Source organism: Pongo pygmaeus, chromosome 11 (assembly GCF_028885625.2).
Source record: "Pongo pygmaeus isolate AG05252 chromosome 11, NHGRI_mPonPyg2-v2.0_pri, whole genome shotgun sequence".
NCBI classification, from domain to species: Eukaryota; Metazoa; Chordata; class Mammalia; order Primates; family Hominidae; genus Pongo; species Pongo pygmaeus.
In genome coordinates, this window is record NC_072384.2 from 96667834 (window position 1) to 96685685 (window position 17852).

Genomic DNA, 17852 nt, shown 5'->3' on the forward strand with positions numbered 1-17852 from the left:
TATATCATGAATGGGTTGTGGGTCTGTTTGATGTCATTGTCACCGTGGGATCCTAGTGCATGGAGAAAGTCCTACCTGGGATGTTGCTCATCTCATAGGGGAGGGAAAAGAGACAGATGGTGAAGAACAAGCTGGCTGTTATAACTTCCACCTACATTTAATTGGCCAAAGCAGAACACATCACCATTCCTGAGTTCAACAGGACACTGATGCCTAATCCTGGCACAAGAATGGCAGTGACTATTTTTGAACAATAATAGGACCTACCACACTAAGATTGTGACTGTATTCTTAGGTACATATGGAAACTACAGTGTCCAGACCGGTCCTTTCTCCAACCCACATCAATGCTACAGCTTCTGAAACATTCACAGTACTTCAGCAAAGGATGAGAATAGTTGAGGAACAGACCAGTTCACTGAGGGATGACCTAATAATGTTGGATTTTGGTGAAAAAAGGTAACAAAAATGAACTTAGATCTCTGTAGGTTGAAGAATTTTGCTTCACTGCTTATTAAGTCACAGTACTTTAGCAGATGAGATGGATATTTGCAAAAGAACTGAGAAATAATTTTCATTTGAGCATTACTTAGAAAACATTTGCAAAATGAAGAGTTGTCATTCTGTGATAGAGCTAGAGCTACTATCACTTTTTTCCTAAGCAGATATTTAAAATGTGTTAATTAGGTATACAAACTTTGGTATTCTGTTCACTTGATTAAAAACAAACGTAATTTTTCATGTAATAAAAAAAGATTTGTTCTTATTTTAAAATAAAAAGAGACATATTAAAGTTAAAAGCTAAAATGTTGCTTCATGCCATTAATTTGGTCATTTTCTTCTCCCATATTTATTGTAAATTAAAAGAGGTTTTTGAAGTCTTTAAAAATTTTATAATTTAGAATGGGATACTAAAAAAAAATTTTTTTCCCTAGTGCTTCTAAAGAAGTTATTAAAAGTTGGATTATCAATGGCCTGCAGAATCTGTGGGTTTAAGCAGCCAATTTAGAATTTACTGGTGTGATTTTTAAAAAATTACATATATATTTCCTGAGTGTCTCTCAGGAAAGATATAAAATTAGTATAGTTGGTATAACACCCATGGAATAAATAACCCTTTAGCAGTTAAAGATTAAATTTGGTTCAGATGTTGAGTATGTTGGTAACACAATAGGAATATTTGTTATGACTTTAAAAATTTTCTAAAAACATGAATATATTGCCTCTATGCTGACTTTAATAATTAGTTCACTATAATAGAATTAACATTTAACATTTTTGTGCATATAAAATATGCATATAAAATATACATATATGCATATATATTTTAAATGCATGTATATATTATGTACCTAATTATCACACTTTAAATATTTAACATATTTTATCACTTGTTTCTACGTAACAAGAAAAGTTTTATGAATCCATATTAAACAACAATTAAAAAGTCAGTGGTCCTCATTTATCACACATGGCCTCATCTTTACCTAATAACAAGAAATATATTTAAAATTGGAGTGGTTAATAAATGCTTGTTAACTAATCTATTCTTTTTTCTTTTTTTATATTTTATTTTTAATTGAAAAATAATTGTATATATTTATGGGGTAAATGTGATGCTATGATGCATGCATACATTGTAGAATTATTGAATCAGGCTAATTAACATATCCATCACCTCACATACTTATTTCCTTGTGGCAAAAAGATTTAAAATTAGTCTTTTAAGAATTTTGAAATATATAGTACGTTATTATTAATTATAGTCAATGTACTTTGCAGTGGATCGCTAGAACTTATACCTCCTCTTAAACTGGAGCTTTGTACTCTGACGAACAATCTCTTATTCCCCTGTCCACCTCCTCACCTTTACCCAGCCTTTGTTAACTACTGTTCTACATTCTACTTCTGTGAGTTTGACTTTTTAAGATTTACATGTAAGTGAAATCATGCATATTTGTTTTTCCATGCCTGGCTTATTTCCCTATTGATGGGCATTTAGGTTGTTTCTATATCTTGGCTATTGTGAATAGTGCTACAGTGAACACAGGTGTGCATATATCCCTTTAACATACTGGTTTCAATTCCTTAAGATACGTACCCAGAAGTGGGATTGCTGGATCCTATGGCAGTTCTACTTTTAGTGTTTTGAGGAACCTCCATGCTGTTCTCCAAAATGGCTATACTAATTTACATTCCCATCAACTATGTACAGGGGGTTCCCTTTTCTCAATACCCTTGCCAACTTGTTATCTTTCATCTTTTGGATAGTAGCCATTCTAACAGGTGTGAGGTTTTCTCACCGTGGTTTTAATTTGTATTTCCCTGATGATTTGTGATGTTGAGTATTTTTTTAATGTATCAGGTTGGCCACTTGTATGTCTTCATTTGAGGAATGTCTATTCCGGTTTTTTGCCCATGTTTAAAAAATAAGGTTGTTTTCTTGTTATTGAGTAGTTTGAGTTTCTTGTATATTTTGAATATTAGTCCTTTATCAGATGTATGATTTGCAAATATCTTCTCCCAGTCTGTGAGTTGTCTCTTCATTCTGTTGATTGTTTTGATTGCTGTGCAGAAACCTTTTAGTTTGATGCATTCCTATTTGTCTATTTTTGCTTTTGTTGCCTGTGCTTTGGGAGTCATATCCAAGAAATCATTGCTGAGACCAATATCAAAGAGGTTTTCCCTCATGTTTTCTTCTAGTAGTTTTAGTTTCAGGTCTTAGGTTTTACATCTGTCTTTAATCCATTCTGAGTTGATTCTAGTATATGGGGCGAAATAAGGGCCCAATTTCATTCTTCTATATGTGGATAGTCAGTTTTCCTAATACTTGGTTGAAGAGACTGTCCTTTCCCCATTGTGTATTCTTGGCACCTTTGTTGAAAATCAATTGACCATAAATGCATGGGTTTATTTCTGGGCTATCTATTCTATTTCATTGGACAATGTGTCTTTTTGTGCTGCTACTATGCACTCTTTATTACTATATCTTTGTAATATATTTGAAATTAGCTAATGTGATGCCTCCACCTTTGTTGTTTTTGCTCAAGATTGATTTGGCTATTTTGGGTGTCTTTTGTGGTTCCATATGAATTTTCAGGTTTTTCTATTTCTATGAAGAATGACATTGGGATTTTAATAGGAATTGCCCTGAATCTGTAGATGGCTTTGGGTAGTATAGACATTTTAACAGTATTAATTCTGCTAATCCATAAACCTGGGATATCTTTCAGTTTACAGTCATGTGGCACAATAAGGGCATTTCAGTCAGTGGCAGAGTGTATATTAGTGGTGGTCCCATAAGATTGTAATGGAGCTGAAAAATTCCTATCATCTGGTGATGTCATAGTCATGGTAACGATGCAGTGCAAGGCGTCACTTTTTCTATGTTTAGATATACAAATACTATTGTTTTACAGTTGCCCACAGTATGCAGTATGGTAACATGCTATACTGGTTTATAGCCCAGGAGATACAGCCTAGGTACGGAGTGGGCTATACCATCTGTGTTTGTGTAAATATACTCTATGATATTTGTACAGTGACAGAATCACCTAACAACACATATCTCAGAATGTATCCCTGTCATTACATAACTCATTACTGTATTTGTGTCATCCTCAATTTCTTTCATCAGCCTTTTAGAGTTTTCATTGTACAGATCTTTCACCTCCTTGGTTAAACTTATTCCTGAGTACTTTTTGGATGCTATTGTAAATGGGATTATTTTAATTTCTTTTTCAGATAGTTCATTGTTGGTGAATCGAAATGCTACTGATTTTTGTGTGTTGATTTTGTATCCTGCAACTTTACTGAATTCATTTATTGTAATCGTTTTTTGGTAGAGTCTTTAGGGTTTTCTGTACATAAGATTTTGTATGTCTTCAACAAAAAGAGACAATTTCACTTCTTCCTTTCCTGTTTGGATTTCTTTTATTTCTTTTTCTTTTCTAATTGCTTTGGCTAGGATTTACAACAGTACATTGAATAGAATTGGTGAGAGTGGGCATCCTTATTTCAGTCCTGATCAGAAGCTTTCAACTTCTCACCATTGAACATGATGTTATCTGTAGGCTTTCATATATGCCCTTTATTATGTTGAGGTACATTCCTTCTGTATCTAATTTGTTGAGAGTTTTTATTATGAAACATTGTTGAATTTTGTTAAATGCTTTCTCTGCATCTATTGAGATGATTATATAATTTTTATCCTTCATTCTGTTAATACAGTGGATCACATTTATTGATTTGGGCATGTTGAACTGTTGTTGCATCTCAAGGATGAATCTCACTTGATCATGGTGAATGATCCTTTTACTGTACTGTGGAACATGGTTTGCTAGTGTTTTGTTTGTTTGTTTTTTGTTTTGTTTGTTTTTGAGACTGAGTCTTGCTCTGTCGCCCAGAGTGCAGTGGTGCAATCTTGGCTCACTGCAGCCTCTGCCTCCTGGGTTCAAGCGATTCTCCTGCCTCAGCCTCCTGCGGATCTGGGATTACAGGCACATGCCACCACGCCTGGCTAATTTTTGTATTTCCAATAAAGACAGGGTTTCACCATGTTGGTCAGGCTGGTCTCAAACTCCTGGCCTCGTGATCTGCCTGCCTCGGCCTCCCAAAGTGCTGGGATTACAGGCGTGAGCCACCATACCGGCTGCTAGTGTTTTTATTGATAATTTTTGTGTCTGTGTTCAGGAATATTGACCTGTAATTTTCTTTTAGTGTCTTTGTCTGCCTTTAATTTCAGGGTAATGTTGGCCTTGTAAAACAAATTTGATGTATTCCCTCCTCTTCAATTTTTTGACAGTTTGAAAAGAATTGGTATTCTGCATTAAATGTTTGGTAGAAATTCACAGTGATGCCATCTGGTACTGGGTTTTTATTTGATAGGAGGAAACTTTTTATTTATTACTGATTCAATCTTCTTACTCTTTATTGGTCTGTTCAGATTTTCAGTTTCTTCATTATTCAGTCTTGGTAGGTTACATGTTTCTAGGAATTTATCCATTTCTTCTAGGTTATCCAATGTGTTCTTATTTTGCTGTGTGGTTATTCTGAGGATTACCAAAAAACACAATAGGCTATTTTAAGGTGATAACAATTTAATTTTTACTGCATGCCTGAACTCCACACTTTCACTTTCCCTGCTCCCACTATTTATGTTCTTAATGTCACAAATTACATGTTTTTATAATGTGTATCCCTTGGCAAATCATTGTAGCTATAGTTGTTTTTATTAGTTTTGTCTTTTAACCTGTATACTAGAGATATAATTGATTAATAACCTGCTATTACAGCATTAGAGTGATTTGAATTTGACAGTGCTTTTACTAGTGATTTTTATGCTTTCTGGTATTTTCTTTTATTAATTAGTATCCTTTTCCTACAGCTTGAAGAACTTTCTTTAGCTTTTTTTGTAAGGTAGTGGCAATAAACTCCTCCACCTTTTGTTTGTCTGAGAAAGTCGTTATTGCCTCTTTGTTTTTGAAAGATAGCATTGCTGAGATAGTATTCTTGGTTGACAGTTTTATTTTTCTTTCAGGATTTTGACTATATATTCCACTTTTTTCTTGCCTACTAGGTTTCTGTTGAAAACTTGATCGATAGTCTAGTATGGGTTCTCTTGTATGTAACAAACTACTTTTCCCTTGATGCTTTTAAAAATTTTTGTCTTTAACTTTTGATAATTTGATGATAATGTGTCTGTGTTAGTCCATTCTGCACTGCTATAAAGGAATAGTTGAGATGGTTAATTTATAAAGAAAAGAGATATATTTGGTTCATAGTTCTGCAGGCTGTAAAAACATGGTGCCAGCACTACTCAACTTCTGTTGAGGCCTCAGGAAGCTTACAATCATGGTGGAAGGCAAAGGGGGAGTAGGTGAGTCACATGATGAGAGAGGGAGCAAGAGAGAGGAGGAGGTACCAGGCCCCTTTAAACAACCAGTGTGAACTAACAGAGAGAGAACTCACTCATTACCATGGGGAGGGCACCAAGCCATTCATGAGGGATCTGCCCCCATGACCTAACAGCTCCCACCAGGCCTTACCTCCAACAATGGAGATCACATTTCAACATGAGATTTGGAGGGGACAAACATCCAAACTATATCATTCCGCCCTTGGACCCTAAATCTTGTTCTTCTCACACTGCAAAATATAATCATCCCTTCTCAATAGTACACTAAAGGCTTATTCCAGTGTTAATTCAAAAGTCCCAAGTCTCAATTCCAAAGTCTCATCGGAGACTCAAGGCAAGTTCTTTCCACCTGTGAACCCGTAAGACAAAAAGAAAGTTATTTACTTCCAAGATACAATGTAGTACAAACATTGGGTAAACATTCCCATTCCAAAAGGAAGAAATTGGCTAAAAGAAAGGAGCAATGGGTCCCACACTTTAAAGCTCCAAAACAATCTTTGACTCTCTGTCCCACATCCTGGGCACACTGGTATGCCAGATGGGCTCCCAAGGCCTTGAGCAGCTCGATCCCTCTGGCTTTGCATGTTGCAGCCTCCATGGCTGCTCTCAAGGGCTGGAGTTGAGTGCCTGTGGCTTTTTTAGGCTCAGGGTAAAAGCTGCCAGTGGCTCTGTCTTTCTGGGGTCTGGAGGGTGGGTTCATTCCCACAGCTCCCCTGAGCAGTGCCCCCAGGCGGACTCCAGTCCCACATTTCCCTTCAGTGCTACCCTAGAAGAAGCCTGTTGCAGGAGCAGAGCCTTTGCAGAGACCTTCTGCATGGGCACCCAGGCTTTCTCATACATCCTCTGAAATCCAGGTGGAAGCTGCCAGGCCTCCTTCATTCTTGCATTCTGCATGCCTGCAAGCTTAGCACCACATGGAAACTACAAAGGCTTATGGCCTATGTCCTCTGAAGCAGTGGCCTGAGCTGTATCTGGGGTCCTTTGAGCCATGATGAAAGCTAGAGCAGCCAGGATGTGGGGAGCATTCCTGAGGTGGTGCAGGGCAGTGACACCAAGTCCCCAAAACCATTCTTTCATCCTAGGCCTCTGGGCCTGTGATAAGAGGGGCTGCTTCAAATATTTCTGAAATGCCTTCAGAGCCTTTTTGCCATTGTGTTGGCTATTAGCATTTGGCTTCCTTTTAGTCATGCTAATCTCTCTAGCAAATGGTTGCTCCACAGGCCACTTGAATTCCTTTCCTGAAAATGTTCTTTCATTCTCTACCACATGGCTAGGCTGTAAATTTTCCAAATTTTTATACTGTACTTCTCTTTTCAATATAAGTTTCAACCTTAAGTCATTTCTTTGTTCCTATATCTAATTTAGACTGTTAAAAGCAGCCACATCACTTCTGGAACATTTTACTGCTTACAAATTTCTTCTGCTGAATACCCTAGGACATCACTCTTAAATCCAGACTTCCACAGATCCCTAAGGGCATGGACACAGTACAGCCAAGTTCTTTGCTAGGGTGTCACATGGGTGACCTTTACTCTATTTTCCAATAGCTTCCTCATTTTCATCTGAGACCTCATCAGCCTGTCCTCTGTCTATATTTCTATCATCTGAGACCTCATCAGCATGTTCTCTGTCTATATTTCTATTGGCATTTTCATCACAACCACATAAGTCTCTAAGAAGTTCTACTTTCCCTCGTTTTCCTGTTTTCTTCTGAGCCCTCCAAACTCTTCCAATCTCTGCCCATTACCCAGTTCCAAAGCTGCTTTTACATTTTCAATTACCTTTATAGCAATGCCTCACTCTTTGTTACCAACTTTCTGTGTTGCTTATTTTGTGTTGCTTGTAAAGGCATATTTGAGGCTGGGTAATTTATAAAGAAAAGACATATATTTGGCTCATAGTTCTGCAGGCTAAAAAGCATGGCACCAGCATCTGTTTACCTTCTGATGAGGGTCTCAGGAAGCTTACCATCATGGTGTAAGGCAAAGGGGGAGCAGGCGAAGAAGAAGAAGTGAGAGAGGAAGTGAGAGAAAGAGGAAGAGATGCCAGGATCCTTTAGATAGCCAGCTCTTGTGTGAACAAAAAGTGAGAACTCACTCATTGCCAAAACATTCATGAGTGAGCTGCCCCATAACCCAAACAGCTCCCACCAGGCCTTACCTCTGACAATGGGTATCACATTTCAACATGAGACTTGGAGGGAACAGACATCCACACTATGTAGGTGTCTAAGTATGGGACTGTGGAACTCTGAGTTCATCTTATTTGTTGTCCTTTGGGTTTCTTGGATCTGGATTTCTATGTCCTTCCCCAGGCTTGGGAAGTTTGCTTTTTTTTAAAATTATTTCTTTGAATATGTTTTCTGTTCCTTTCACTTTTCCTTCTGCAATTTTGATAATGGGCGTATTCTTCTGTTGATGGTATCTCATAAGTTCCATAAGCTATCTTCACTCCTTTTCATTTTTTTTTCCTTTCTGCTCCTCACATTGGATGATTTTCAGTGACCTGTCATCAGGTTTACTTATACACTTCCACTTCATATAGTCTGCCATTGAACCCCTCTATTGAATTTTTTAAGTTCTTTTATTGTATTCTTCGGCTACATGATTTGTTGGGTACTTTTTTATACTTTCTTACTCTCTTTTGTTGAAATTCTGTTTGTTCTTGCATTATTCTCCTGACCTTGGTGAGCATCTTTATGACCATTATTTTGAATTCGCTCTTGGAAAAACCACATGTCTCCATTTCAGTAGGATCGGTTTCTTGAGATTTATCTTATTCTTTTATATGGAACATATTTTCCTATTTCTTCATTTTTCTTTTAGCTCGCTGTGTTGGTTTCTGTACATCAAGACAGTAACCTCTCCCAGTCTTGTCAAACCGGCCCCTATTTAGAAGATCTTACCAATTCGTACAGCCAGAAATTATAATGTATCTCTCAAATCTCTGTGTTTGTACAATCTGATATCTCTGTTTTTGGTGGCCCCAGAAGATTAAGATGCGCCAAGTCTTGTTAGTACCATGAGAGCAGTAAGACAGAAGCCACGCTCTCTAGATGCAGCTGAAAATATTAGGGTGTTAGATGCATGTTCCAGTTCCTTCTATCCTCAGAGTGAAGCTGAGAGCAGGTATTTATCTCTTATTGCACTAAAGCAGGCATTATCTATCTGCACTAAGGCAGGCATTTATCTCTCTCCACTCTAAGCCAGGGAGAAGCTCTGTGGCAAATACCTATACTACTGTCATTCAGACTACATCCTCTGAGGGTATGGCCACTGGGAGTGGGCCCATTGTATATCTACCTCTTTGTTTTCTGTGGTCTAGAGAGACTTGGAAATGCAGAGCCAAATCAGCTCCCAGAGCTGGGTGGCTAAGGAGGTAGTCCTTACATGAGAGCTGTAGAAGTTATGTCACTCGATAAGTGGACAGACTACTTTTAGGAAGCTTCTGTAGACTTGGAGTTATCGCTGGGGCAAGCTAAGGGAGAAGTCTTGGCAAGTACCAAGCTCTCATTTAGGCTGCCAGAGGTGTGTTGTTTGCCTGCCCCATTAACTCCCTGATGCAAGTTAGTTAGAAGCCAGACCATCAAGTATTCACTGGAAGAATGTACAGAGAAATCCTTTTTAGTGAAAAACAGAACTGTGTGTTTCAGCACTTTCTCTGCACTGCTTCCAAGAGGTGTAGTCCCTGGAACTGCTTGCACTCCTGTTTAAAACCACCTCTTAGTATTGTGATCTGGGGAGATTCTCATATGAGACTCTTATATTCCTAATCCTTTCTATTTCTAGAGCTAGGAGGTTTAAGATGCAGTCCCTCAAGTAGAAGTTACAAAAGTTGGGGTGCTTGATGCATGGAAAAACTTTTTCCAGGAGGGATTGGTAGACTGAAGTTATTGATGGGAGTGAGCCAGGGGAATAGGCTTGGGGGCTGCCAAGCTCCCCTTCAGGCTGCCAAAGGTTATGTTTGTCAGCCCAGTTAATTCCCTGACGCAGGCTTGTATGAAGCTCAACTGGTAACAGCAGCAGTTGACAGAGTACATTGGCAACCCCTTCCAGGCAGAAACTGGGAGCTTTGAGTTGTAGGCCCTTCTCTACCCTGATCCTGGGGGATGAAGCCTCTCTGTAAGTGCTTACACATCCATGTATAATCACCTCTTTGTTCTGTGGTCTGGGGAGACTTGTGTATGCCTAATCCCTTCTGCTTCTAGAGGCAGGTGAATTAAAAGCCACTCTGTGGGGAATCTTAGAGTTAGGGTGGTAAATATGAGGTCCAAACCCTTCTCTCCTCAGGGAGAGGATAGGTGTTGGGGATACCTTCTTAACTGGATGGCACAGTGCCTGGGGTGGGGTTTGGACCTGAGTGTGCCTCAGCTTTTCCTACCTAGTCAATGTGGATATTTTCTCAGTTGCCAGATACAGAAGAGTCTCTCAACTTGTTTCTGACTTTCTCTCAGAGGGAATTGATCTGTGTGTCAATTAATCAATTCTCAGAGGGAATTGATTAGTGTGTCCCTATGTGGAGGGAGAGTCAGAAGCCTGCCATGTTGGTGATGTCACTCTCCAATTATTGTTCTTATTGGAAATGTTACATTGACTCAGTTTTTGGGATTACCGTAGTAGAAATTGCATTGCATAATATTGTTATATTGGGATCTTTGTCCAGAGGCTATTTGGAAGCTCCAAACCATTTAGAAGACCTGGACAGCCAGAAAGTCATTAGTCCTATCCAAAATGAAGCAATTTGTGCAGGAAAAAGAGATATTTTATGGAAGAACTGTGAGTTTCTGGTAAATCGAATGTGCCGTCTTGAAAGCCTCATTCAGTCCTTGAAGATGAACATCTTTCGGCTGCAAACTGAAAAGGATTTGAATCCTCAGAAAACAGGTATAGAGATAAGAATCATCAGAAATGTGGTCCTGTATAGGTGCTTGGTTTTCTTTACTGACCTTCTTTCTGCTGCTTGATGCCCCTCCTGTGCGGTCTGGTAGCTTTTCTGAAAGATCGACTGAATGCAATACAGGAAGAGCATTCTAAGGACCTGAAACTGTTGCATCTTGAAGTTACGAATTTGCGCCAGCAACTGAGAGCTGTAAAAGAGGAAGAAGACAAGGCACAAGATGAGGTGCAAAGGTTGACTGCCACTCTGGAGATTGCCTCGCAAACAAAGGTTTGAGTCTAAGAGTTCTGAAGTATAAACACACTGTTATGTGTTAGCTGGAGGAGGCAACAGACCTATGACACTGACTTTTAAAAATAGGTGAAGTTGATATGAGGATTCTTGGCATTTGACATTTGGCATGTTGATTTGAGGATTCTTGGCCTATGACATTTGCACTGATAACCTAAACCACCGTATGCTATCCGTGATTGATTATTTGTACAACCCTTACCCCATACAAGTGATGGTGTGGATCCAGAGGTATGAGATAGAGCCTGTGCTCTTCAGGAACTCATATGCTAGTTGGGAGAACAAGCTACAGCATGAGAAATTAAATAAGGAAAACATAAGAGTATAGGAAATGTTACAGAATAGTATAGGACAAAAAGTGAATATTGCCGAGTAAGGGCTTTGTGTTCAGACATATTTGAAAGGGTGAGGATGCTCTATCTAGAATAGATCAGGCAGGCTTCAGGGAAGGGATAGGACCTTTAGAAGCAAAGTGTAGGGGTGAGGACATTTCAAGGAGCACACGCAGAGGCAGCAAAGAATAAGGACTACTTGGAAAAGAAACTAACAATGTTGTTCTCCCTTCATGGGCTAGGCAATGTAATGGATGTTCAACGTGTTATTTTGTTTAATCTTTGCAAAAATCTTGTGAAGTAGGATATTATTATCCCCATTTTTTAACAATGATAGTACTGGGTCCCTGGGATAAATCAGTTGTCCAAGATCAGACATACCTGTTGTCTTCTTGTTACCCAGGTTTGAACCTGGATCTTTCTACTGGGTACAGCTAGGAGAAATATATAAACTAGCCTTACAAGAGTGAGGATTTGTTTGTGGGAAATAAGTTGGATATTAGCTAGCAATGACATTATAGAGCATCTGAAAATCAGAAATAATTAGTAGTTGGGGTTGATCCTATGGGGAGTGATTGAGATTTTTGATATGGAAGTGACATAATGAAAACAGGAAAACAAATTTAGCAGTATTATAGGGTATTGAAAATAGGGAGAGAAATTGGAGGCAAGGAAACCAATTAGGAATCGATTGCATTATTTGAGGCATGAGCCAAATTAGGTCTGATCTAGGGTTGTGGCATTTTGAAAGGAAAGAGGAATGTTCTGTTAAAAAAAAATATGCTCAAATATGGTACTGGGAGGGACTGAAGGCAGTAAAGAAGGCAAAGATCGCTCTGAGGTTTTACATCTGAGATTGTGGTGCCATTTATCTTAATAAGAAAGAGAATAAGTAGGGAAAGCTGTGTTTTTCATCCTCAGCTTGTAAGCACGAATAATATTTGAAGCTGGAAAAATAGAGTTCTTTAAAAAATTAAGAATATACCCTGTAAGTAAAATGTCTGTCAATTACCAGATTGACCTCTAATTATTGAATTTTATATGGGAGGTGGGTGTGATTAATCACTGTTTACGATATAAAAGAGGAAATTATAGAAATCATGTATCAAAGTAATAAAATAACTTTCCTGTTAAGTAACTCCTGGTAATAATTACTTCAGACTTATAACAAGGAGTATTTATAACCATATTAAAAATAGCATTTATAGGTTGCCAGAAAAAAACCTGATTTGATCTGATATACCTATAGACAATTTCTTCCTGTCATTTCAGATTATTTAGAATCTTTTCTCCTTCTGCTTTTAGAAGAATGCAGCCATTATTGAAGAGGAACTGAAGACCACAAAACGTAAAATGAACCTTAAAATTCAAGAGGTAAGACAAAAAGATGGAGGGTGGAGGAGGTGTTGGAATTGCAGAGGGGAAATCAAGAAAGCAGAAAGAGAGAATGGAAAGAAACCTTTGAAGAAGAAAATATGTGACTATGTAGTAGGAAGACTTTAAAAATATGCCACATTGAATTCAAGTGAAAGTGCCTGCCCTTACATGACATTAAGACTTCCTTTTACCTCAATACTGGCATAAAACTAGAAAGAAAAAATAAATGCTTTGTGACCAGGAAGGAATAGTTACCACTCGTGGCTGCCCGTGCACCATAGTTAAGTGGACACTTTCATGCAAAGTCCTTTTAATCTAAAGTTGTATTTAAAATAAAAAGCTATTAATAAGTCTGTTCATCTAATTTTACCTTAAACTTTCATTTCAGCTTGTTTTAGTAGATAGCAGATTGGGAAGTATGAAGTAGGTGGCTGCTAAAAGCTGTTGGACTAAAAATTTGCAGCTGAAAACAGTGGAAGAATCAGTAGAATTACTAACTCAATATACTCTGGCAGTGGCCTGAAACCTCAATATTCCCTGACATAATAGTATTAATAATTGATGTTCAAATCTAATGGGTCAATTTATATTTAAAAGATTCTGTTAATACAAAATAGAGAAGTAGACATACTTTTTAGGAAAATTCTTATGCAAAACTATTTTTAAGGTTATAAATTTTAGTGCTTAGGTGGTAAGCATAGGTATTTGGAAAATTGTCTTATATTGAGTACTTTATTTGCCAGTAATTACTGATAAAAGCTTGATTGCTCATAGTTAGAATGTATTCAGTTTATTTCTAAGATATTGTACTAGACTATTTTTAGGGCAGTTTTAGGTTTACAGAAAAATTATGCGGAAAACACAGAGTCCTGTATACCCCTCTCTCCACTCCTGCAGTTTCACTATTATTAACATCTTGCATTAGTATGGTACTTTTGTAACATTTGGTAAGCCAATATTGAGCCATCATTTAGTGAAATATGTTAAGATTCACTATTCATCATGCTGTAAAGTGCTGTGGGTTTGACAAATGCATAATGCCATGTATTTATCATTACAGGATCACACAGAATAGTTGCCCTGCCCTAAAAATGCCCTGTGCTCCACCTACCCATCCCTCCTCATGTCTTCCCCTGAGCCCCTGACAACCACTGATCTTTTTATTGTCTCTCTAGTTCTGTTATTGTTGGAATCATAGAGTATGTATGTAGTCTTTTTTTGTACTGGCTTCTTTTATGCATATGTGCTTAAAGTTCCTTCATGTTTTTTCATGGCTCAGTAACTCATTTCTTTATATAGCTGAACAATATTCTATTGTATGTACCACAATTTGTTTATCCATTCACCTATTGAAGGACATATTGGTTGCTTCCAATTTTTGGCAATTATGAATAAAGCTGCTATAAACATTGTGTGCGGGTTCTTACATAGACATACGTTTCCAACTCATTTGGGTAAATGTAATACCTAGGAGTGCAATTGCTGGTTCATCTGGTAAGCCTATGTTTAGCTTTGTATGAAGCTGCCAACCTGTCTTGCAAAATGACTGTATCGTTTGCTTGCCCATCAGCAAGGAATAAGAGTTATGGTTGCTGCACATCCTCACCAGCATTTGGTCTTGTCAGTGTTTTGAATTTTTGCCATTCCAATGGGTGCGTAGTGGTATCCTGTTTTGAGTTGCAATCCCTAATGATATAATGACACTGAGAATCTTCTCATGTGTTTATTTGCCATCTGTATATCTCCTTTGGTGAGTTATCTGTTAGACTTTTACCCCATTTTGTAACTGGGTTATTTCTTATTGTTATGTTTTAAGACTTCTTTGTATATTTTGGATACCAGTCCTTTATCAAAGATGTGTTATGCAATTATTTTCCCCTGTTCTGTAGCTTATCTTTTTATGCTCTTAGCTGTCTTTCACAGAGAAGGAACTCTTAATGAAGTCCAATATATCAGTTTTTTTCTTTCATGGATTGTAATGTTAGAATTGTATCTAAAAAGTCGACAAACCCAAGTCACTAAGATTTTCTCTTGTATCATCTTCTAAGAGATTTTATAGGTTTTCATTTTACATTTAGGTCTTTGATCTATTTTGAGCTAATTTTCATGAAAGGTATGAGATCCGTATCTAGATGAATTTCTTCTTGGCATGTGGATGTCCAGTGTTTCCAGCACCATTTGTTGAAAAGACAATCCTTGCTCCTTTGGATTGCCATTTAACATTATTTTTTACTGGGGAAGTCTTATTCTTAATTCTTGGTTCTATGGTAAAGTCTTGAATTTTGATTAAGCTCTGTCAAAGACTTGCAGAAGTACTATGCTAGTCAAACATGGGCATTCTGAGGGTATGTGAAATAGAAAGGGTATATTAGTTTGCTGGGCTGCCATAACAAAATCCTAAAGACTTGGTGGTATAAACAGAAATTTATCTGTTGAAGTTCTGGAGGCTTGAAGTCCAAGATAAGTTGTTAGCAGATTTGGTTTCTTCTGAGGCCTTTCTCCTTGGCTTGCAGGTGTCTGCCTTCTAACTGGGTCCTCACATGCCCTTTTATTTGTGTGTACCCATCCCTGGTGTCTCTGTGTGTCCAAATCTCTTCTAATCAGGATATGGTCAGATCACATTAGGGTCCACCCCAATGGCTTCATTTTAATTTAATCACCTGTTGAAAGGCCCTGTCTCCAAATAGAGTCTCACTGTGAGGTAGCAGATGTTGGGCTTCAACATAAGAATTTTGGAAGACACAATTCCGCCTATGACAGAGGGTTATATACAGATAGAAGAAGTGTGGTATTTATCTTCCTAAGAGATAATAAATATATATAAAATAGATACAAAATCTGGATGTGATAAACATTAAATGGATTAATTTATTGCCCTTAATAGTACTTCAGAAACAAATACTTCATTAGTAAAGGATTCTCTTTGTAATGTGCTTTTGTATGGCACATTGTAGGTATATCATGTATAAAAGAGGAAAATGTCCCTTTTTAAAAGTGGCCGTTCTTTAAAAAGGTGGCCAGCTGAATGCTTTCAAGCCTACATAATGGGGGTGATTAAAACAGAATTTAAAAGAGTGAAATATTTAATTCTGAATGAACTAGAGATTGAATCACATTTGACAGTAATGCAACTAAACTTTAAATGAGATGATTTCCTGGGTATTTTGAAACTTTCAAAGAATAAATTATATCTTGAACAAATTATAGTACCTAATTTGATATAAAGTTTAGGAAAGTATATTAAGCTACTCTATATGCTAAAGTAATTATAATCTGATACTAAAATCTGAAAAAATATAACCACAAATAAAATGGCTCATTCTTACATAAGATTGTAATATTTAACTTATCATTGGATAAGTAAGCAATTTCTAAGCTTAAAAAGAGCAAAATTATAAAATGGTCAATAGATTTGACCACATAAGAATACTTCTACATATAAAAAGCAATACTAATAAAGCAGCAGTCCCTAACCTTTTTGGCACTAGGGACCAGTTTCTTGGAAGACAGTTTTTCCATGGGGTTGTGGGGGTTGAGGGGAATGGTTTTGGGATGAAACCGTTCCACCTCAAATCATCAGGCCTTAGTTAGATTCTCATAAGAAGCACGCAACCTAGATCCCTTGCATGCACAGTTCACAATAGGGTTCACGGTCCTATGAGAATCTAATGCTGCCACTAATCTGACAGGAGGCGGAGTCCAGGTGGTAGGGCTGGTTCACCCACTGCCCACCTCCTGCTGTGTGGCCTGGTTCCTAACAAGCCATGGAGTAGTACCAGTCTGTGGCCCCAGGGGTTGGCAACCCCTGTAACAAGGTATTATAACACAAATAGGCAAAGTGTTAATAGTTTTCCCTTTTAAAGAATTTAACAGCCTGGGCAACATGGCAAAACCCCATTTCAAAAAAAAAAAAAAGAAAGCCAGGCACAGTGGTGTACACCTGTGGTCCGAGCTACTTAGGAGGCTGAGGTGGGAGGATCACTTGAGCCTGGGAGGTCGAGGCTGCAGTGATCATGCCACTGCACTCCAGCCTGGGCCACAGAGTGAGATCCTGTCTCCAAAACCCACCCCGCAAAAACTTAAAACTGCCAGGCATGGTGGCTCATACCTGTAATCTCAGCCCTTTAGGACGCTGAGGCAGGAGGATTGCCTGAGCCCAGGAGTTTGAGACCAGCCTTGGTAACAAAGTGAGACCCTGGCTCAACAACAAATTTTTTAAATTAGCTAGGCATGGTGGCATACTCCTTTAGTACCAGGTACTCAGGAGGCTGAGGCGGGAGGATCACTTGAGTCGGGGGAGGTCAAGACTGTAGTGAGCCATGGTTGCACCATTGCACTCAGCCTGGCTGACACAGTGAGACCCAGTCTCAAAAACAAAAACAAAAAAAGTAAAATTGTCTAAAAGTGCCCAAAAACAATGGACAAAGAATAAGTATGACAGTTTATTACATAAATATATATAGAGTTGATAACTATATTAGAAGATATTTAATCTCACAGTAACCAAAGAAATCCAAAATTATTAAGATGTTTTCATTTATTAGATCAGAAGAGATTTAAGAAAATTTTAATACATAGTACTGATGAGATTTATTCAAATACTATTGATAAGGTAATCATTGGAAAATTATGAAGGTAACAATTGAAAAAAAGGTTCTTATAGGAATTTATCTTAATGAAATAATCAGAAATGTAAGGAAAGATCTACTCACAAGTATGTTCAGGAGAGCAGTACTTACAATAGTGAAAAATTGGAAAAACCCTCATGTCAAATATCAAAGATATGATTTAAAAAGTTATAGAGCATTTCCAAAATGAGCAATCTTATAACAGTTATATCCCAACACATTTTTTACCTCTTTTAACCTTTAAAAAATGTTTTAAAAATTATAAAATATATTGTCCGTAGAGAAAAAAATGTGTACAATTTAGAAAACAGGTATAGTGTACTCTTAATGTCATCTACACTGGGGTTTTAAAATAGGATTTCTTTCAGTTTCACATCACTTCTTAAAAGGAATAGCATTCTCTGCAATTCC

The 17852-nt window shown here is 37.6% G+C and overlaps 1 protein-coding gene across 15 annotated transcripts in view; it reads left to right on the plus strand.

Annotated features, from left to right (window-relative positions):
* Positions 1-17852, plus strand: part of CCDC150 (coiled-coil domain containing 150) — a 94298-nt gene that overhangs the window by 6526 nt on the left and 69920 nt on the right. For 12 of the 15 annotated variants that reach the window (XM_063647770.1, XM_054477072.2, XM_054477079.2 and 9 more), the window contains exons 2-5: positions 296-459; positions 10580-10800; positions 10905-11083; positions 12742-12810. In XM_063647770.1, coding sequence (XP_063503840.1) covers positions 296-459; positions 10580-10800; positions 10905-11083; positions 12742-12810 — 633 coding nt within the window. Of the gene's footprint in view, positions 1-295; positions 460-10579; positions 10801-10904; positions 11084-12708; positions 12811-17852 lie in introns of those variants that run through there. The other 3 variants (XM_063647772.1, XM_054477082.2, XM_063647775.1) reach the window with 2 other exon arrangements.